Source organism: Tyto alba, unplaced genomic scaffold, assembly GCF_018691265.1.
Source record: "Tyto alba isolate M040663 unplaced genomic scaffold, T.alba_DEE_v4.0 Super-Scaffold_1, whole genome shotgun sequence".
In the NCBI taxonomy this organism is placed as follows: domain Eukaryota; kingdom Metazoa; phylum Chordata; class Aves; order Strigiformes; family Tytonidae; genus Tyto; species Tyto alba.
This window is the reverse complement of record NW_024881261.1, coordinates 9,591,599-9,615,071: the sequence shown is the minus strand read 5'-3', so window position 1 is coordinate 9,615,071 and position 23,473 is coordinate 9,591,599. Positions and strand designations below refer to the sequence as shown.

General features: G+C 37.9%; 1 protein-coding gene across 14 annotated transcripts in view; it reads right to left on the bottom strand.

The window, feature by feature from the left end:
• Positions 1 to 23,473, bottom strand: part of ABLIM1 (actin binding LIM protein 1) — a 221,297-nt gene that overhangs the window by 84,206 nt on the left and 113,618 nt on the right. For all 14 annotated transcript variants that reach the window (XM_042787562.1, XM_032988650.2, XM_042787553.1 and 11 more), the window contains 2 exons: positions 14,629 to 14,812; positions 11,887 to 11,996 (listed from right to left, as the gene is read on the bottom strand). In XM_042787562.1, the coding sequence (XP_042643496.1) occupies positions 11,887 to 11,996; positions 14,629 to 14,735 (217 nt within the window). In that variant the 5' untranslated portion in view covers positions 14,736 to 14,812. The remainder of the gene's footprint in view (positions 1 to 11,886; positions 11,997 to 14,628; positions 14,813 to 23,473) is intronic.

Sequence of the window (23,473 nt, the reverse complement as noted above, 5' to 3'; positions counted from 1 at the left end):
CTCGACCTTGAGCTTCCTTGTGCTTTGTCATATAACCCATAATTCTTCCCTACTCCCATCCCTTCCACATCCACACATTCAGCTGTGCCAGGATAATGAAGAGGAGGAGGAAAGTGCAGTGTACTCGTTAAAATGCAGAGTGAGCAGTACAGTTCCTATATGCACTTAAGATGTAAAGAAGAGCATACCACAAAAACTACTATGTGGAATTACATTTGATCTGAAGAAAGGCTCAAGACCAGATATTCCATGGCACTGATTCTCATAAGAAATGGGAAGTAACACATGTTCATATATGTTGTCTCTATGCCCAGAATCTTCAGCTGCAGGACAGCCATTTCTCACTAAAAGCACTACTGTATGACTTCACTAAGGACACAATCAGAAGAAGGTTATCCAGGAACGTCAGGACAATAATGTATTCCCCCAAAATCCATCCTAAGCAGGGAAAAAAGAGATTGCATCTGAGAGCACTGGACATATAGTTATCCAAATCAAAGCGTAACTTCCCTGGACGGCCTGTGACGCCAGCAGCTGTAGCCTCTATAAGTAATGTCCACTTGCTCTGCCATTGCGTACAAAAATTGAATTCACCCTCTCTCATAACAGCATTAGCTGACACCACCATTTTTTAGACAAGCAAAAGCTTCTTACACAATTCTCTGCCAGAGATACTTAAACATACCTGTCTAGGCCTGCTCAATATGAAGATATAGCCGAACATGTTTAAGCTACAGCTCTCTAATAAAATAGCCCAGAAGGGTATAATATTTTATGTGTCCAGATACAAAAGCAAATGCCAATGCCTGCACAAAAGGGCTGTGATGCAGAGTCAGCCAGTCTAAAAGCACAGAGAAGTGGGGGACTGGACAAGGGAAAGTAGCACTGCACTGTAATATTATATAGGATTAAGACTTCCACCCACAAAAATCCTTAAGCAGCATCACTAAAAGATGTAGGTTAGGGTGAGCTGCCACCCATGACACCTTGCTTGTAAAGATATGATGAGAAAATGCGTTTCCCTTTTTAGTGTCTGCATCACCCCAGACATCCAGGAGTGAAACATCCTGCACAGCAACCCATTCGTCACCGCCTAAATTAAGCGATGGATTTTATTCCTTTGCCTCCCTCCCCTGCTCTCAGCCAATAGCAGAGAGCCCTGATCACAGCACAGGCGGTGGGCTTGAAGCTGATACAGCTGTATTAACCCTAAGCACACTGCACATGACTTCTCCCACTCCCATTCGGATTGCTTTGGGAACGTACTAGCAAATATACCTTTATCTCACAATCTCTGCTCACCCCACTTAACTTATGAAAGGGCAATCATCTCTACCTGCTTTTGTCTTAATGAACATGGCTATGCAAAGTCTCGTGCATGAGCATACCAACTTTCCTCTGTGCAGGGTTAGCTCTGTGAACAGAGCTAATAGCAGTCAGACTTAATGATGCATAATGAAGTCACCAAAAAGTTCCTTTCAATCCTGATGGCCATTAGTAACACATTTCTAGATAAAGTCTGAAGCTGCCACAACCCCCATGAGTCACAGGAGTAATATTCTTATCACACTTACTTTGTTACTATTCCCCTCCCTATAAAACACAGATACATTAGTTTTATAAAGACAACACCAGCAGGCTTCTGCTCTGAAACAGGTAAATCAGGGCAGAATGGGGGGGATTATTATTATAATTTTTTTTTTTTAAAGAAACAAATAAGTTTTCACTGGACTTACACAGAAATACATTGTCAAACATAGCTGGACCTAAAGAGCAAGTTATGAGGAACAGTGATCTGGAAGTGAAGAAAGAAGCAAGTGTTAGCACTGCAGTCAAGGTCAAGAAATCTCTAATTATAAATAACTCTTAGACACCTTGAAAAACAACTTACATTCCCATAATTCTGCTGGGGCAATCTGAAGGTTCCGCAATTATAATTTCCCATAGAGTTAGGAACACCACAGTTTTTCCGCAATCACCCTTTAACAACAGATCAGGCAATGCCTTTTAAAGCCTTGCTTTAAAACTAAAAGTTTTGATGGCATCATACAGGCTTTTCCAGATCATCAGGATATTTCTGTCAAAGCTAAAAATACAAATTCACTTTGTCTGTTTACAGTACGAGAAATGCTTTCAAGGTTTAAAGCATAACCATTTGATCATCAGGGCAGTGATGAGTTCTGGAAGTCAAAGAAGGACAAACAATATCGGGAATTTTACATCCAGGACTTAGATCCGAGTATGGAACTCAAGAAATCTGCTGCTGGACCCTTCTTTCCTAATGCAAGGATAGGAAATGTTTGTCAGAACAAAATGCTCTATTGCCCTTTTTCTAAAGGCAAAACAAACCCATGTGGGCAGCCTTGTACTCTACTCCTGAAATCTAACAATAAGAGACTGGGCATATACAATGGAGGGAAATAAACTTCCCATGGGAAGTGGTGTATAGCTTTGACAGTTTATTATAAATGGCAAGTTAGGACAACTTATATTCTCAAAATAAATATTTAAAGAAAATAAAATTATTTTACTTGATTAAATATGGAAAGAAAACACAGTGGTGTGGAAATGGCATTCTTTGCTTGCAACACAAGTCCCTGTTAACCATCTGTGAGTGCCTAACATTGATCAGCCTTTTTAAGAAATGGGTTAATATACATCTTGGATGTATCATTACTGTAAATAGCTCTTTCATCATCTGATGTATTTTAAAGTGATTTGGAAAAATGAACGCTCTTCCCCAACTCTAGCTTGTTAACACAGCACTACCTTATCAAAGGAGTTTTTATTTCCCCCCTCTGTATTGATGTAAGCATTTGTGTTAGTCTTCTATACAGGAAAAGGAAACCCTTCTTTCCACATCTTTCTACACCTCCTTTCCAAAGGAGGCCAAACCAACTGACCTTTTAACCTCTTACTCCTATAAGCCCTCCCTGCAAGCAACATAACACCAAGGTAGTCTTTTTCTGTAACATCAACCTCAGTCAATGCAATCTTTCATACAGGTGTCTGAACTGAAAACCAAAGGGTGAATGAAATAGTAGGCAGAAGAAAAAGCAGACATGCTACAAACTATCTTAAGAGTTTTGAATTTTCCTGTAAAAGAAAGATAAAGATTTTTTTTTTTTTTTTTTTCCCCCCGTTTAGCATCCCTCAACTCCCAGCTGTAAAACTACTCTGAAAGATAAACCACAGCCAGGTATATCTAAGCTGAGGCTAGTCTTTACCCTGTTATTTCTTTTACCACACTTAAGTACTCAGCTCCAGCTGAATTAAAATCCACAATTCCAACTCACAGTACCTCAAGTGGATTACACAGCAAATAAGCTTCACTGTTTAGTACCCAGCTCATGGATTGCACACGGATAGACACAGATGTCTCTTCATCTGCAGACTATTTTGGGTAATTTTCAATTGCTACTCTTGGAAAACAAGCAATTCCAACAGGGTACAACCTCCAACAATAGGAGTGAAACACACAACTGTTAGGAAGGTTTTCTGCCTTGATAACCCATGGCAAACTAAGGTCTAGCTAACAACTAATTTCACTTTTCACATTCTTTTTAAGTGACCCCTGATTCCTGACTTGGCAGGCTTGCTGAACATGACAATTCCTAGATACTCTTATCTCTGCGGATCTCCTCCTATAGTCATACTTTCCAAGCTAGCGATGCCTCCTTATGCAACACCCACTTACTGAGTAATTCTTTGCACTTCGCCAAAAACTTTATTTGGAATTACCTTTTGATTAGTACTTCTTTGGTAAAATCTAAGGAGATGGACATGTTTTGATTTCCAAATTTAAGATGGGGTTATGTTTAGACAAATAAGAACCAATACTTATTTAGTACACTTGTACACTCTATTCACAGTTGTTTCTGCCCAATTTACATGTAACACAAAAGTATACAAAAGAAACGGGCAAACTAGACTGAAAACACCTTCCTGAAAAACAGTAATTTTTGTGCAAGAACATTTTCCAATAGAAAACTCATAAATCAGAAACTGTGTGCCCTGCAATGACTGTATTCTCAATACAGTTGCTGCTCTCTGTCACCCAAAAATTGTAACAATGCTTTATACACTTCCAGAGAAGGATCTACAGCAATTTATTGAAAAGCAGCAATGAAAATACCTGCCCTTGTAAAATAAGAAATACCTGAATAAATGGAAGCTACTTAAGTAATTTAGCCATTGATATGAAACGTAAGCGAGGATTAAAATTAATCCCAGAAAGCAATTTAAATTATGAAAATGCCTCAAAAAATTGCAAACATTCTTCAAAGGACAAAATCTTCTTGGAGTAATCATAAAAATGGGCCAGTGTCATTGGAAGGATTTATCAAGGGAAAAGCTGCATATTCTTAGGCATAATCTAATGGCTTTTGCCGGAAAGGAACTGTGTTTGGGTTTGCATCATTTCTCTGAATTTTTGTATCATTTCATGCATGCTGATTTGCTTCTTTTATTCTTAAAAAGGGGAACAGAGTAAAATTTTAGATCCCCTGTATGCCCAATATATTAAGTTATAAATATAGTTGCCCTACAAGTTTATTAGAATAAAATTTAAATTAAAGTGAGGAGAATTATTGATTAAAATCGGAATTTTAAATTTTAATTTTAATTAAATCAAAGTTAAAGATCCAAATGGGATCTGAAAACACAGAGAAAAAACTTGCTTTCCTTTTCCTATCTATGAACAAAATCAGGTAATAAGATCTTCCCACTTTTAAAATCTTTAAGGACGTGGTGATCGAAAGTAAGTGGTTTTATAAGCTACAGACCCTCGACAAATCAGTAGTTCCAAAATTAAAATATATTTTAATGCATTTACTTTCTTCATGGGTCTAGCAGGATTCAGGTAGTTTCTGCAATTTTTAAAAAATCCACAATGTTATTTTATGCATCCTAATTAAATTCCAATTTCAATTCAAATAGAGTTTGACATAAATCATGAGCAGAAACATTAGGGAAAAATATATATGTTATATATGAAAAATATATATGTTAAAAATGATGATGAATTTATGCAGAGCTATATTAGTTTAAGCAAATGTGTACAGATATGGAATATCCTCATGCTTGTCTATAGCTTTTTATAATTAAAAATCTGAATGTAAAACGAGGTTACAATCAATTATTCTAATCAAGGTTTCCTGGGTTCTGAGGTAAACCATGATTAAAATCAGCAATTTAAATCACAGTGTTTGAAATCAATCCATAATGATGTCTGTGGCATGTCTATTCTACAGTTAAAAAAAAAAAAAAAAAAAAAAAAAAGAAAAAAGGTATAGGACTACATGACCACCTTCTGTCAAGTCACCAGAATCCTCAACTGAGACTCCAGTACCTAAACATAGGTATGCAGGCTTAAATGCCACAGAGGTATGTGCTTCTGTGTCTTCAGCAGAGAAGCCAGGATTTATGAAACAAGAAAATCTTTCTGTTACAGGACACAAAAAATATTAAAACCTTAAGGCTCGAAATTATACACAGGATTTTAAAAATTACGTTTTAAAAATGCATGTTCAAAACCAAAATTGTTGAGCCCATCTAAGTTCCCCAGGGCATTCACTGAAGTTCATGGATATTGTGAGTGTGTACCCTTTAAGGCAAACCTGGGCTCTGTGTCTTACACTATCCAGACTGCCTATCCACATTCTTGCCAAGTGTTTGTACAATACCTATATATACTATGTAGCTTTGACACACCGTGTGAAATTGTAGGATATTTCATAAGAATGAGCTCAAAATCATGTGTTGGATGTTGCTTAATATCCTTTAAAGCTGAAAAATCGCTGCAGATAGCTTGCTAACAAATAAGGCAGCCAAGTCTTCCCTATGGACTTGAAGGAGTTCTCAGACAGCTCAGGGAAGAAGAATAAAGAATAAAATAAGGAAAACTGAGTCAAATGTAGCTAAAGAGTTACAATTCCTAGCTGCAGACTTTTCACAAGAATTAAGACTAAAAGGAATTTTGCATCCATTTTATCCACTCAGCTAACTTCTAATGGAGAAGTTTGTGATGCCTATAAATCAGCCCAGACATTATTTCTGAATACTGGCAGCAATTACCTATATGTTAATCTGATGAAATAACAATTATGTCCCAAACATAAAACTGTATCAAGAATTAGACAGTCTTTAAAGGAGGACTGCAAAGGAAATTTGCTTTATCTCCATTCTGATAATTCATTGCTTCAAAATCCACCTCACTTCCCCCACAGTCTTTCAGGTCAGTGAGGCAAAAGATGATTCCCATTTTTTACTGCCCATCTTTTTCTTCCATGGGTAAGGTATGTTGGTTCTGTTCTACTTCAGCATTACCAGAAACCTTGTTGGAAGTTTCAGATAGTTACTGGGAGCTGTACTGCATCTTATTTGGAGAGATAAGGCTGTTGAATAATTAACAAAGATATCCTTCTCCCACAAGTTCATTAAGTATTAAGCTTATTATTCATATAACAATAGAGCTGAGATACCCAGTTGCGAGCCAGAATCCAACTCTGCTAGACTCAGTACGGATGAGCATGAAAGCATTTGTCCCAGAGAACTTACATTCTTTCAACCAGAACATAATGTGCAAAGCAGACAAGGACAAACATACAAAACAGTATTGTGAAATCTCCACGTGGACACCGGCTGGTCAGGGAACAGCTGCACCAAAGATTATTTATGCACATGTAACACTGGCCATTTTGAAGACTGTGGTCCACGTCTTGGCTGTACTGTAATGCTCTTAACTCACAGGAGAAACAGACTGTTACATGGAAAGGGGAGTTGAAATACCTTCCCCAGGCTTCTTTCCAAACAGTATCAGCACTGGATATCTCAGCATATATAGGACACAAGTATCTATTTCACTGAAGTAGAGGAAACTATGAAAGTCTCCACCATCATTTTAAAAGATATATTTTTCAAATGAAAACTCTTGCTAGGCGATTGTAACACTTCAGTTTCTTTTGGATAGGAAGTTTTTTCCTATCCATGCAGAAAGCTTACTTTTCATTTGAAATGCTATTTCTTAATTAGCTTGGGCACATCACTAAAATGATCCAACCTTTCTGCAAAAAGGTAATCACAAATAACTAAAACTTCTTTACCAGCACCCAGACAAGGAACCAACAGAGAAAGGGCTCAACCTCAGGCAGAGAAATAACATAACATTCTTATTACTGAAGTGCTTTATTGTGGAAATAGTGAAGTGGGATGCCTAAGGGAAAAATCTCTATTTGAGGAAAAGGGAAATGTATTAAACTGTGTTCAAAGACACGCAGTCTCTTCAGAATTTCAAGGATGACCCCCCTGAGCTGGAAGACCACTGGTTCGAGTTCCACCAGTGCAGGCTGCTGGCACCACCTCACGTGCCTGCCCTGTGTGGGGGATTATCTCTACGGCTGCTCTGCTCTCAGCTATACTTTGCACAATACCTCTAAAAGTTCAAGAAGAAATGCAAGCCAGCATGGTACTTTTAAAAAATTAAGGTCTGACTAAACTAGGGATTTTTATGTTCAAATGTCTGCATCGGTTCGCTTACCAGCTGTCTTGGTGATAATTCACTGATAAAAAGCCCTAATGGAGAAGTATCAGAGGGAAAAAGCCTGTTAACATGGCCAATCTACTTGCCTCTGGTTCACACACTAACGCTAGTAGAAATCTAGAGTACGTACCCCCAGTCACTGCTCATCTGGGCACTAGGGGAATAAAATAGTTTGAGACGATGGGGGCTGGAAGGACTTACTATAAAGCTTACACTACTCTTTCAAGGGTACCTAACCCTCACATGGATGAAGAACAAGGATTCAGGCAGACTAAGTTATTTAATTTCTCCTTACACAAATTAAAACCACACAAATTTTCCAATTTTTATGACTTTAGCATCAATAGGTAAGACTCAGGCAGTTGTACAGTACTTAGAAGTGCATCATCTAAGCACCATACCATCTTCAATTTGTTTACAACCACAACATACTTGAAAGGTAGGGCACTGTTATTTTTTCAGTTTGCTAGTAGAAAAGAGGCCCTCAAAATTTAAGTACCTATCCTGATACATAAAACAGGTATGAAAAAAATGGAAAGATGCACTCAGAATTCCCAGGTCCAAAGGAAGTAACCACCAGATAATTACTCCTCTTACAACATGGAAACAATAAACTATGAATCCCCAAGCAACACAAAATAACAACAACAAAAAATGTAAAAGTTTGACTTTGGCCTTGACTCTTTTTCACTCTAAATAACAATATGAAATTAGGAAAAAACCCCATGCAATTTGCAGATTTTTAAAGGTGGTCTTCAAAAACAGGCCACTGAATAAGTGATACTAAACACTGGGGGGACAGTGAAATGAGTCTGTCATATATGGAACAGAGATACAACACATGAGTTCTTTATTAAAAGAAGGTAAAATGGCAGGTGGGAAACAGGGCAGGCATCATGATCAAGCAAAGCATACAAGTTGCAGTCTTGTCTAAAATTTGGAAGTAACAGATGCCTGAACAACTGCTTCTCTGGAAAGACAACATGGAACATAAGAAATACAGGTGTGCTAGCATGTAGCTAGAACCCAACAGAAAGTAGAAAGAACTTAAGACAGTACCAACCAGTCAGTCACCATGTCGTATACAAAACCTAGACACTGTTTAAAACATAAATAGTAATAACTGGAACACATTACTTCTATTACTCTTTTATTAGGCCCCAAAGAAAAAAACTTCCTGTCTTTGGCAGAATCTTGAAAACCCTGAACTATCCAAGCACCAACATCATACTTTTAGTCAGTGTTGTCTACTTGTCCCCTGCTTCTATGTTGCTCTACATCTGTCCCAGTTACTTTGCTTTACAGATCCTATCTCATTTATCAATCTGTCATATGAAGTGAAACAACAGCAAAAGTGAACACCACCCATTTAATTTGTTTGCAAAGCTATTTACAGGTATTTGGCATTAGATTTCCTGCTGAATGAATGAAAATCCCAAAGCTAATGCTCCGTGTATGTCTAGAAGTGTCTAAGAAAAAGGGTTGATTAAATTATGAATTATGATTATTCTACAGAATCTGTATATTCAAGATGACTGCTTTACAAAATTAGAATAAAAAAGGAGTCACTGAAATGGTTCTTCAAGAAAATAGCTATAATTATTTCCAGTAATACATGTGCAGTGAAAAAAATATATTATTAATAGAAATAAGGTCAATAAGTACCAACTAATAAATATCCAACTAATATTAAACAAAAAAGGAAAATTAATATTAATAGAAATATCGACGTTAATTAATATATATTAAATATTAATATTAATTAATATCACTATAAATATTAATAGAAATAAGGTAAATAAGTACCAACTAATAAATACCCAACTAATATTAAACAAAAAAGGAAAATTAATTATTCAGTGTTTTTCCTTCTGATTTTCATTGGTGTGCACTGTAAAAGAGTGTAACAATACTCAGGTTCACGTTATTCAAGATGTTAACGTCTGTATTTAGAGGCATTTGATTTTCCTTTAAATCGTTCAAGAAAACCTGTCAATAAGCCTTTCATTTATGTGAAGTAACAGACATTGGAAAATGGCATGTCAACATTAATGCAGACATTTTAGTGGATAGAAGGCTTCCTTTTACATTTTGTAAACCAATCAAACCTGATATACTTTGTCTATTGCATTTCCTCATTTCCAACTTCCTTTTGTTTTAAGGAAAGCCTCCTCTAGTAATCTACTTGAAAGTAATCAGGGGAAACTAACAGCAACATAGGATATAAAATAGATTAATTGTATGAACGAGATTCTCTTCTAAAAGAACTTGTATTAAAAAAAAAATAAAATCTTTTCCAAAAAGGGCAAAGCATAAGAAAGAATTGATTCTTTCCAATTCAGCCAGCAGGATAGACAAGGAAACAATCTTGAACAGCTTAGGCTAATTAAAATCTACTCTTCAGTGCCAGCAAGAAAGACTTCTCTAAGTTAACTTTTGCACAGAGCTAAAGCAGCAGCTGGCATATCTTTGAGGACAGAGGATGCTTCATTAGTATTCTTTTAATTGAGTTTTTCTGAACCTATAAACACATGCTAGTCTCACTTTTATTTTTCTCTTTTGCAGACTATCTTTCTACAAGACTCTCTGCATAAAAGACCAACATGCACAGTGGCAGGTACTTGCAGATTTCGAAGTAGTGCACTATGAACTGTTAAGAGCTGGAACTCTCTTGCTGTGTGTACCGGTAAGGCAGTTTGCCTACCAGGACACAATTTTTTTAAAAAAAAAACAAAAACCAACCAACCAACCAAAAAAAAAATCTCATAACAAGTAGCCAGGAAGATTGTTTTATAATTCTTGCTACCCATGGCTTCAGTGTGGAACCCAGGAAGCAATGCAAGCAGAGACTAGGGCTATTGGGAGGTGACTCTCCAGCTCTCTGGCTTGCTCACTGGCAGACAGCTTTAGCCCATCATTTCTAGGGGACATTTTGGCACCTGGAGTCACGTACCCAGGAAGCAGCCATGCTGCTGGACAAGTGCACCCCTTTTTGAGAAACACATCTAGCGTGATCCAGATGCTCCTGTCACTGAACACCAGCCGTTTGGGAACCAGTGCTGTCACACGCTTCGAAAAAGAACATCAGTACTGTCCAAGGTCCCCCCGCCTTCCAGTTCCTTGCCAGTTACGCCTCCAAAATATCAGTAATTCAAACATGTATAATTTCCACATCGTTCTTTTATCTTGGAAGGATTCTCTGGGTGCCTGAAGTATCTCATACATCTCTATGTTGATTTGTAAATTTGGTAAGGCTATTTTCAGGTTCCTAAATTCTTCCTTTACTGATTAGGCCTCTGCATTTCCAGCTCTAAATCTACAGCCAGAGTGGAAAAAGTATAGCTTAACAGACAGACAGGCGTGATAACAAAAAAATGGCTCTCATTTTCCATTTTGCTAAGTGTCTGATTACATGTTCTCAGGCAAATCAGATAACCTGAGATGCATTTGACTCATCCTTTGAGCACAAACATTATCCAACTTTGCTTTTATGCTGCACTCTATAATCCTAGGATCTCAAAGCCAAGTATCAGTACAAAATACACAGCATCTTCCTGAAGGAAACCCAGATAGGTGGAAAACTACCTAGTGACACAAGGAAATCTGTAGCCATTCTGAATTATAAAACTATACTGAGTAAGTCGTTACAGATTAGAGTGCTGAGCACAATTCAGAAGCCCCCAAAGATTTAAAAAATTAACTACCAGAGGCAGAGATTAGTATCAGTAATTTATAAATTATCTTTTAAAAGCATTAAAACCCAACAAGAAACAAAGTTAATTTCCCTCCCAAACTTTCTTCATTCTCCCTTTCCCCTTAACTTGCTTTCTCTCTTTTTTTATAATGGTTTCTTGAGGTTCTGATCACAAGATCACTGTGGTATCAGTCTACTAGAGGCATAATCCTGGCGATACTCCTTTTAAAGGATAAGTTAATTAAATTAAAGTGTTAAATAGCAGAAGAAAATTAATTTCCTCTGACTTTGTCCTCTTTTGAATACTACAACTTGTGCAATTATACACAAAAAAAAATGGAATCTATCAACTCTGAAGCCTCAGATTTCATCAAGAAGATACTTTTCCAGTGATTATAAAAGAAGATCAGTTCATTTGAGAAAAGTCATTTACTAATATCGAAATGTGTGTCTCTTCCCACCTGTAGTGCCAGACACTTTACATGATGAGGAGGAAAAAAAAAAAGATGGTTTGCAGAAATTGTTCACATTTCTAAAGGCAAATAAAAATTTAAAAAGAAAAAAAAAAAAAAAAAGGCGGCATTAAGTTAGTTTCAACCAAATGATGAGCCTGGGAAAGTAAAAGGCTTCAGAAAGAAGATGGCATACTTACTGCTTGAGGCAGACAATTCTTTTGGACTGGAGGACATTGGCTGAGCACACATCTGACAGAGACAGTCTCTTCCATTAAAGGTAACTCGATCACCTGGTGGAAATGGACGCCTGGAGAGAATTAAAGAGAAAAATATAATCTAGCAAAGGTTATGCCAGAAATTTTCCTCTGTTCTCTATGCCTTGTGTTTGCTGCCTTCCTCCAGTGCAATCAATATTTTGCAGAAATTCAGGCCAAATAGTTTCTGCAACACGGCCTTGGCAAAGCCAGACACTGGAAGAAATCCCACCCGTGGATGAAAGCAGAGCAGAGGTTAGAGTTGCCTTGTACTTTGTTTTTAAAAAGTTATCAAACATAACTTTATCTAAAGAGTAGACAGTAGTGAAATCTGCTTAGACACAACAGCAACATTTATGATGGGCTCAGCGTGATGTTGTGGGTAGAAAAAGGTACAGAAGAGAACTCAGAGGAAGAATCTGAATGAGTCTTGATGCTCGTGAAGGAATGTAGAGCTAGTCACTCACAAATACACTAATTTAATCAGTATTCAGCGATGAAATATATGACTATATTATAATGAATGTAACAGTTTGTAAAAAAGAGAAACACTATCCACATTCATTCTCTTAGAGCTTTAAAATAGGTATCTACATCACAAAACCACTACTGAAATTGCTACCTGGGCAGATGGTGTTAGGAGAAAGATAAAGGCTGAATGGACTGTTGAAGTTTGAGATTATTTACCGAACCCAAGAAAATGTTAAGAATGTGTGCTAGGCAGAAGTTGACATTGCTGTTAACTCTTACTTGGTGCATAAAACAGAGGATGAGCAACATTTTGTATAAGCATTTCAGTAAAATGAGAAGGTTCAGTAGCTCCAAATCTTTAGTAAGTATCTTTAGCTGCTGAGTACAGACCCCTCTACATCACACCTCACTCCAAAACTGTGCTTAACAAATGAACGTCTGCTTGTTTCTACACAACAAAATGTTTAAGGCATCGTTCTCATTTCCTTTCTACTGCCACTCCTAAGTGGGCCATAAATAAAACAGCAGCAACGCTGCATTTCGTGAATCTATTCCAATGACTCACTTTTTGTTCATTCACCATAAAAATATTGATGTGAGTCAATGTACAGAAAATTGATGTCATGTTTCCTACCATATCATCTACTTTTACACTGTTCTTGGGAAATAACACTGAAACATACACATCATATGATTACCAACATGAAGTAAACTCACACACAATTTAAAACCAAATGGAAAGATGATCAAAGTACTTTCACTAGAAAAGGTCTTGAAAAACATACCAGGCTATAGGACAAATGAATTAAACTACTCATCAAAGACAGCTATGAAAGATTAGGATATCACCTGGTAAGTCTGCTACATGAATACCCAGTTGCATCATATGATGGGATCTCCAATAAGGTACTGTCTCAGAGCATAGATTCTTGCCTTTCTTGTTCACATCATCCTCCCACACTAAGCTTCAGACAATTCAACTGCTGCCAGATTCCGACTTCTGGAGAACTCCACTGGCCTACTTCCCTCCAAGACTACAAAGGAACAGGCTCTGTCTTTTGGGTCCTCCCTCCCTCTAAAATCTACATACATGTCTATCTGATGCTCCTTATGTGTCCCTCTGGCATTACACTGAAACTTATTGAAGAAAAGTTCCATTTTACTTGCAGGGCTCAGAACCACAGAAATGAGCAACGTGACGGCCAACTTAATTCCAGCTTAGTAAATAGTAAGTATACACCTAACACAGTTGGCTCCTTGTAGAATCATGATGGCACCATAATATCACTTTATTTCCGCTTTATGTCCAGATTATTTTTACTACTATAAAAATGTGCCACTCCTATAAAAACCTACAGAAATTTTATTTCCCCAAGTGTATCCAAAATATTATACTGATCACCAGAGCAATAAGGTACATGCTAAGCCAGCCTAAATTCTAGCATAGTTTCAGTGCCTGAAGCCAGCAATAGAGAACACTATGCACGGGGACTTCGGGTTGAGTTTAGGCTGTAAAGCTCAGCTGAGATTTTCAAGTATAGAACTGCTCAAATGAGCAGGCTATGAGAGTATGTGGAAGATCTGCCCAGAGATCTCCTATATTCTGAATTAATATCTTAGTGAGAGTTTAAACAAAAATACAAGTTAAAAATGCCGCCTTCTGTCCCATCCACACAGCCTTAGCTAGCTTCTTTTTAATCCTGTAGAACTGAAGGCTGGTTATCTTACTGGGGACAAGAAATAGTATCTGGGAAGAAGGGGATCACAGCTGTCACAAAGCCATGCATCTTACATGGTGTGAAAATGACTCTCCAGTATGTTTTCTATTGCTTAACTGTTCTTATAGTCCAAATGACTTCTCTATTCTAACATCCAGAATTTTGCTTTACCTTGTTTCTCCCATCAAGTTGGGCTGATTACCTGAACTCAATTCAACCTGTGTCCGTTATCTCAACATGTAAACATGATACTTAATTCTTTCATATGTGAGGGTAACTTTCTGACAATAGGCAACTACATGTAACAGCAAAGCTGTGTCCCCCAAATAAATGAGTGGCATTTTGAAGACCCTCAAAGTCAGACTTGCAGCAGATCTTTTCCAGCCCAATGCCTCCCAAAGACAAATGTCTTGAGACTTGTGTCTCATGGAGATATCTTTCTCTCCATTCTTCTTGTTCTGGGTTCATGCCATATTAGTTGAAAGGGATGACTTACTTGCAAACAGTACAGGCAAAGCAGCTTGGATGGTAAGTTTTTCCCAGAGCAGTCACTACTTCACCTTCCACGAACTCCCCACAACCGTTGCAGCGGGTACCATACATGCGCTGGTAATCCAAGGTGCAAAGATATTCCCCATTCTTAATGAAAAAGCCTCCTTGTGCCAAGTCACAGCCACACACTGGAAGAAGAAAAAAACAACACACAGATAGGTTGGAAAAATATACCTACTCAGGATGTCAACAACAGTCTATGCTGCCAACAAATGAGATAACCCTGGCGGTCTTGCTCCCTTCTATCAGACTTCTACTTTCTTCTCCTGTCACTACATGCCTTGACATCCCAGGAGATGGCTGGTATTCTCTGGCTAAAAGAGAGCTTGTAATAAAGACTCTCCTTGGAGGAATCTACAAGATCATAACTTTTATGTACTGGGTCCTCACCAAGATCTCAGTTACTTCACATTGTCCAGTTAATCATGTTATCAAAGTTATTTGTACCAACGCAATGTTGCTTTCACTTCCAGGAGGTGAGAAAATATGATTCCATAAATGGGACAGATTTCACTATTTTATACACCAGCACAAATTTTTCCTGTAACCATGTGCTTTCAGAAGCTTTCAAGGCACTAATTCTTTTTGAAACAATTAATATTTTAGAAATGTTGTATGGTTTAGATTAGGTCCTCCAGTCTCCGGACAACACTGAGGTGCTTCATCATCACTGCACCAGTACTTTTCATTTTCCTTTTAAAAGTATGATCTTTGAAATATTCAGGGTGAATTTACACTATTAGTTTAGACATAAATATTGGGAGAAGGCTACAGCGAAGAGACAGTCGAGCATTAAAAAAAATCTAGCCACATCTCCCCTATGTACACTTCATGATTTATGCAGCCAAACTACACAATAGTATACACTGAATAAAGCCGACAGGAAGAGTATTGCCCACGTTTATTCTGAGCAAATGAATGTCCTAAGAACTACTACTATCTTTGAGTGCCTAATCTACACTGGTCTTATGTTAGTCTTTTATGTACTAATACTCCCTGTACTTCATGGATTAGATAAACCACTTTATACAGACTTGTGGCCACGGACAACTTTATTGAGAAAATTAATTGTATCAGTAAAAGGGTGAAGGACCTGTAAAGGATTTCTGTGTCTTGGCATTTTTTTCCACTGTGTAAATGGTTATTCACCCAAATGAAACACATCACAACCAGGTGCCCGTTTTGCTTTAAGAAAATATTCATAGTGCTACATTGGCATTTTTGGTCAACACAGGAGACAGAAAGCAATCCATCCTATAATAGCCAACTCATATGAAGAGAAAGTGCCATAGGAGATGTGAGACAATTTCACACTTTGGCTTTAGCTTGGGTTGAACAAAGGACTTGAACCTATCTATTTAGTGTTCCACAGTAGCACCAAAAATACTACTTGCTTCATGTGAGCTTTAAAAAGTCCTCTTTGTTCACCTCTGGAAGAAAGCAAAAATAGGAGTCGCTAGATGAATTCTTAAACAAATATATACACGGCTGCTCTCAGGCATTTTGCTTTCAGTCACTCCTACTGCTCCTCTCTATATTGCTGTATCTGTGTAATTCAGTACGAGAAATTACTCTTCACAGCAGTCTAGGATGCTAGCTTCACTGTTACTCTGCAAGCAATTCCCTCTCCCTCTTTATAACATTCAAGTACATTCAGATCAAATATCAGAAATATCAAATATCAGAAATTCTGATTATTAAGGAAAAATAAATAAGCAGCATTCTAGGTCCCTGCAGTTACAGAGTCCTTGAAAAATCGAAATATGGAATACAGAAAGATTATCAGGGGAACTGTGTTCAATTCATCTCTCTGCCATAAACTCCAAGCACAACATAGTGCACAACATTCATTCTCTTCCTTGTTATAATGGGCTAATATCTTATTAACTACCTCCCTTGAAAATTAAAATTACAAGGTGTCTGGGGCAGGGATTGTAAATTCTCTGTTTGCCTGCTGGCAAGCCCCAGGGGTCTAATGACTGTTACTGTAACAATAATTAATAGAATAACAATAAACAAAATGCACTAAAATGCAGCTTAGAATTAAAGCAGTATCAGTACTAACACTTTCCTGGTTTTACATTTCTGCATAGAACAGTGTTAATATTCCATGTGGAAGCAAATTACATTTCATGCTGGCATTAAATCCACAAGCAGCCAAACCTCAATTATCAGTGACTTAGAATTACAGAGAACTATTGTTAAGGCTCTATTATAATGCTGCAAAATGCTCCAAGCTGCTTTACAGGTACACCTCCAGAGAAAAACCTTTCATTCTTCCATTTTCTTCTACTGATCTTCATTTTGTTTAAAATATTATTTTCAGATGATCAGTACAATATCATGTAATCATAGGGAGAAAATTCTGTGACCTCTACACCTCATCACCTTACACTCTTCCTGAGATGGGGACCATCTAGTCAGTTTCCACTGGAGGTGCAAAGGTGAAACCTAAACAGACTTACAAAAGGTTTGCTTTTCTAAGTTACCTTTGGTGGATCCTTACAATTAAATAATGGAGTAACTGAGAATTCTACTTTAATGTGTAAAATCTGTTAGGGATTACCTCAATATTCAGACTGTTAAATCCTGTGGTTACAGTGTATGAACTGGAGTATTGTCATGGAGTGGTCAATACTAGATGCTTCATAAGCTGATAAATTTCATAAAGAGCTATGAGGTACTCTTTATTTAAATTACAATTTGTAATTTAGCTTGCAGCTTTAACATCCAAGTCTATATAGATTTCAGCTTCAAGCTGAAGGCACTCAGCATGCTGCTGGATCTGCCTCAGAAGCTGCAGATATGAACTCTCTGGCTCTTTACTATGATCCCCAGTTCTACCAGTGAGTCACCTTTTGAAAAAACTTGTTTAATCACTATGGCTCTTTATGTCTCTTTACCTGCCTAGGCAATAGGTCTAATAAGGTAGGATGATCAAAAAGTAACTTTCAATGCAACCTCTGTTCTAGCTTCTTCTGAAAATCCAGCTTCAACATATCACACAGAGGTCTGTGGCAGATCATTGCTCACAAAAAACACTACAAACTTCGAATGAAAGGGCTCATGCACTCACAACTATTAAGCTCTATCCTTTTGTGTGGCCACAGGGATTCAAGCCTAGCGATGAAAATCAGGGATAAAATTATTTGCCAAGCCTTTTAAAGACAGTAATTAGCATTATTAAAAAGAAGTTCCCTCTATTGCTCTTTTCTTTATGAAGCCTCCTTTCCACCCAATCTCTTATTCTCTTTGTCAGTAACTCAGAATGAGTAAAATTCTCTCACATTGGCAAGTCATGAATTCAGGCACAAGCAAAACTGCTTAGGATGTGAACCACCAGCAGATTGACCATCTTCAGCATACTCACAGCTGGAAGCACACACCAATCTGCAAGAATTAAAGACAAGTCCTGGCAACCCCACCTCACAACGGACTCTTGCAGTCAGTTTAGCATATGTGTTCCTGTTCCTATCACTAATCACAGCTTTAAGCTGAATGGGCAAAACAAGGATCACCCAGACTGTTAACATCCATGGTTTGAAAAATGCTGTTCCAGCCAGCTGCTTTCACTTTGAGTCGAAGATCAAATCAGAAAGGATGAACATGACTGTATCCATACTTGGTGTACAATGTAGTGTACAAACAAGGAAGGGATCTAAACAGTTGGGTTTTTTTTTTTCCTTTTTGCAACTGTGCAGAAGTCACGATTCTAACCACAAATCCCCTCAAGCTTAAACACATTGCCTTATCACACATATTTGTGACCACTGTAGAAATACCACAGAGAAGATGGACAAATTGTAATTGTTTTTATTGAAAATAAAGGTGATCTGCCCAGCATTGTTCATGCCACAAACAGCAGAGGCAATGAAACCAGCTGTGATCGCTACATACGTACAGTAAGTCCTAATAGTGTGATCTAGGCAACTGCTGTGATACAAATACCATGTCATCAAAGAAAAATTCATACTCAAATGATGGCAGTTAGTAAGAAACATCAAATAATGCTCTTTTGTTTTTTCCTATACTGATGGAAAAAACAACTTTGAAGGAACTACTTTGTGGAGCCAATATCAATGCAGAAATCATGTGAGAAGGCAAAAAGCAAGAGGTATGCTGTAAACATCCATCACATCAAAATAGTTCTACAGGAGAATAACATTTCTCCAAGACCATTTCTGCTCAATATGATGGAAGAAATTCTGTTTCACATGACTAGAACCTCCCTTCTGGAACAGGAGACAGTGGAGACTGTTTCTATTCCTTGAGGTACCACAAGTGTAGAGATAAAATAAACCAGAATTTTTCTTTATATGAAAAAAGAAAACCATTATCTTCAACAGCTCTTGAGGAACTCAGCCGCCTTCTCAGAGTCTGCATAACAATTTCATATTCCAAATAGATGATCCTGCCTCTCTTGTGAAAGGAATAAGCTGGAATACAGTTCTGCCTCCCACTATACAGAAAACACCAACCTACTAGCTTTTTCTCTCTTCAACTACCCTCTGGAGCTACTATTTTGCATCCTTGGAACACAAAAAGATTGGAGATACTGTCAGTGCTGCTGTCAGCTCTCAAAGCTACAGGGTCTGTGTATGCAAGCCTGGGCTATTACAACAAAACGTAGATGCTCAAGAGCAATCCACCAATTCCCTGTGATCTCCAAGGGACTGGGACCATTCTTAAGCCAAGTCACTTCCAAGCTTTAACAGGGATGATGAAAATGAAGAGATCAGAATTTTTCTAAGTGAATGGGAGTAAGATTTGATCCTACTGAGTATTATGTAGGAATTCCATAGGTTTATTGTCAGTTAGAGCTGAAGAAACAGGTCCTTAGTAAAATAACTCCATGTTGATGTTAAGTAAAAATTATTTCAACACTGAAGAAACAAAATCAGACAAGCAGACTCTATGAGCACAGGCTCTCAGTTTGCAGAAGTAAATGCTATTCATTAAGAAAAGTCTAATGATCTGCTTTGTCACCATGCATTAAATAAGGTGCAAATTCAATTTCCTGTTAGGGTTTTATTTCTTTCTTGTATTTCTAAGCTTCATAGAATAATGGTGCTGTTCTTAAGCAGGGAAATATTCATACAACATTTATTTCTTAGGACATAATGGATTTCTTGTTTGAAGGTAGAAAGGAATTTGGCAGTGTTTCAGTTTATCACCTACATCTAAACAAATACACAGGAAAAATCTGGTTTTTTTTTTTTTGCTTAAGAGAAAGCTTAACAAATCCTGTATTGATGAAAGCAAGGTTCATGTCCTTATTCAAGTTTAAAGTTTCCACACTTCAAATGAACTAAGTTTTTCTCTGCCTTTGTTTTATTCCTCTTACTAACACTTTTCATGATGGCCTAAGTCATTTAAAGAATGAATGTAAGTCAATGTATCATCAGAAGACCACATGACAATGGTAAATCTCAGAAGCCACGCCGCAGCACTGCCATGGCAGAAAGATTACAAGGCACCATTAAGAAATTGCATAGACCTTTTTGCAAAAGCTGTAACAGAGATCTTAATAACTGATTGCCACAGTCCTGTCACGGGAGATTTTTTTTGCCATACACTGAGGAGATGTGTTTTGATCCAAGCTGTTTGGAACTGTGTCCAGAATTCCCAGTGGTTCTGGAATCTCTTCTCATTTCAACAGATTGGCTTTATAAACAACCCTGGGAAGTCAAAAGAGCTTTATGTACATGGAACAAATACAGGTGATGTTACAATCTGCTTTGTTATCTAGTCACCAGCTGGAAGAAAGGTTATGCAGCTAAAATACCTCCTGAGCAGAAGATGTAATCCCTCTCTTCTAAATTGGTCTAGGATCCCCATGAAAAGCATCCTCTAGCTTCCAGCCAGGCCCCTTCTCCTCTTCCCTTGAAAAACCTTGACCCTCCATTTCAAACATCCTGCCGGCATGTCACTGTCATTATGACATAAGTAATTCTCAGTGGGGTACTCACATGAAATCCCTACACATTTAATGCAAGCAATCACTCAGCTGAAACCACTAGTGATAACTGAGTTTCAGATGAGCTCAGAGTTTTAACTTAATCAACTTTCCAATCAATGCCATGACAATCCCTTTAGTCCTACAAGGTCAGCTTTCTTTGGTTTTCTCCTTAACACCCGAGATACAAACAACACTGCACAGGGAAACTTTCCTGTCCACACCTGACCTGGATATATTTCAGTCTTTCTAGCATTCTGACAGACAATAGCTAGTAACTGAGCTCAACAGCAAGCAAACAACAGCCATATGTAATGTAGCAACGTGACAGCTTCCCAAATGAAATTTTGATGTTTTGTGCACCAAGATGGAAACAATGGCAAGAATCATTCAACCATTTAAAACACCTTTCACATTAAACTAAGCACTAGGTGGAGATCAAAGTCATTTATGAGTCTGTGCAAAATGAACCTTGGAGAAAATGCTAAAGTTTAGCCTGGGATAGGTTGACTGTAACTATCTAGATGAGAGATCTCTCTGAAAAAATAAGCAAACCAAGAATACAAGAATAGAACAAAAACAAGCCTCATCCAAGCCAGGCAAATGAAGGATATGTCGACAGCAAACCCAAACAATTTCCCATATTCTCATGAGGTTGCTCCGCCCCACTCATCAGGCACCTGTAGAGCATCCTGCTGGTCCTCTACATTCAAAAGGATCCAGTAGCTTGTTAAAATCTGACATGGCATCTGTCAACATTCAACATCAGCCATATAGCACAATTAATTTCATTTCCTGTCAAATGTTTTGTTACTGAAGGAGCCCTCAGGCCCAACTAAACTAAGAAAGGTGTTTTCCACTTGCCATTATATATTTTTACACACACACACATATCTATAAAACATTAAAACAATATATATTGCCATTAATAGCATTAAAACCCCAATAGGAAAACAAGGATCCACTTCAAACTGGGATGAAACTGCTTGGGATTTTTTTCCTGTCAACATCTAAAGCAAAAATTAACAATTTAGTGTTTTATATGAAAATGGAAAAAATAATTTGGAAGAATAAAGACCCAAATAAAATAGGACATTGCTACTGAAAACAAGTAGAAGGGCAGGAAAGGGTCGGAGGATGGGAGAACGGTGTGAGAACTATGGGTATAGTTTGAGTCCGACTGTCAAAGCCCACTGTTACCTCACCACTGTGTCTCTTCAGGGAGGAGCAAGGGTTCCTCATGAATTCTATAGTGGAGACTATTTTCCACAAGTGTGGAGGACGACTCGTAGCTTTCATTGCCAAGGGATTGGATATAGTTTAAAATCTCCTGAAACACCTCATTGCCATGCCAAAGGCTACTGCCACTAATGAGACAGAGCTCTCCCTGCTGCTCATGGGTTACAGGAGGGTTAGGGTCATTTTTCAGGAAACCAGCCTATCTTACAGCAAATTTCCCAGGCCCTTACCTGAATGTGAAGTGAAATACCAATAAGAATCACTGCAAAAAAAGAACAGGCTTCAAGACACAGCAGCTAAGATATGCAAATATAGAGCTGGCAGTTACTTCCACAGCTGCATCTGAAGCTTGCTTTCATATCAAGCTACCTGAATGCCTGACTTCACATCTGAATCCCATTTCTTGTCATGGGAGAAATTTTAACTTCAGTTAGCTTCCCAGAAACAGCAGCATCCCACTGCTCCCTGGATTTCCTCAACTGTTCAAACCTGATTTGCTGTCCTTGAACATGTTCTTGCTGTCCCTCTTTAAGTCTCCCTGTGCACATAGATAACAGCGTGCCCCCTCTTCACTTCATCTGTATATTAATTGCTTCATCAGCAAGTATTTCTCTTTCATTTTCACCCCTAAAATCTCAGCTTACTCTTCCCTATTCCCTTCCATGGGACTTTCTACCATGCATGAAGGATGCAGAGTTGTAATCCTTCCAGATCTTGAGTCAGATCCCCAAGTTCCTGACCATCCAAATCAGGATATTGTAACATTTCTGCCCTTTTTATTTGTATTCTGCTGTTAGAGCATTTCAGGTTCATATTTTCCAGTGTTTTATAATTTAATGACCAGAAATGCCCTTTTCTTTAAATGAAAGCCAAGACATTCAGGTTTAGGAAAAAAAAAAAAAAAAAGAAAATACAAACACTCTTGAGAAAAATCAAGACTCAGTAATGTTAAAGGTTGTTTCAATAACCAAGCTGAAAAGGGGAGTTCACAAGCTAGGAAGCAGAACCATGGTGTACTGAAATAGAACTACAAGCCTGAAGAGCTTTTACATAAAGCAATCACTTTGGTTCAGTGATTCAAGGATCTCATATAGTTTCCCAATGCTCAGGAAGGAACACATTCTATCCACCAGTTACATTAGTATGTCCACAGATCAGTCTGTTTCATAAATATTTGTGGAAATGCAGAGATATTTTCAAACACTGCACTGGATATCTACCACAAGGATGTCATCACATTTAAACTTTCCATCCACTGACGCTGAACTATCAATAGCACTAACTACTCAGCAGCCAGTTTGCAGCCTCCTCCTGCCGCCACTGAAAGAATCTGATGACAGATCAAAGGTCAGAGAAGTAATGTTTTAAAACACATTCCAGCCTGTTGATAAAGTGTTTGCTTACATGACCCTAACTTCTTCCCAGTTCTTCAAGGGAGGAAGATCCCATTCAAAGTCAAAGATTACGGAGCATCCCAAAATCTAAACTCAGGAACCCTCCCCCTTCAAGCTTATTGAACTACAGATGATGTAGCCTTGCAAAATCATCACATCAAAGAAACAGATCCATGGTTGGAACCTAAACATACCACAAA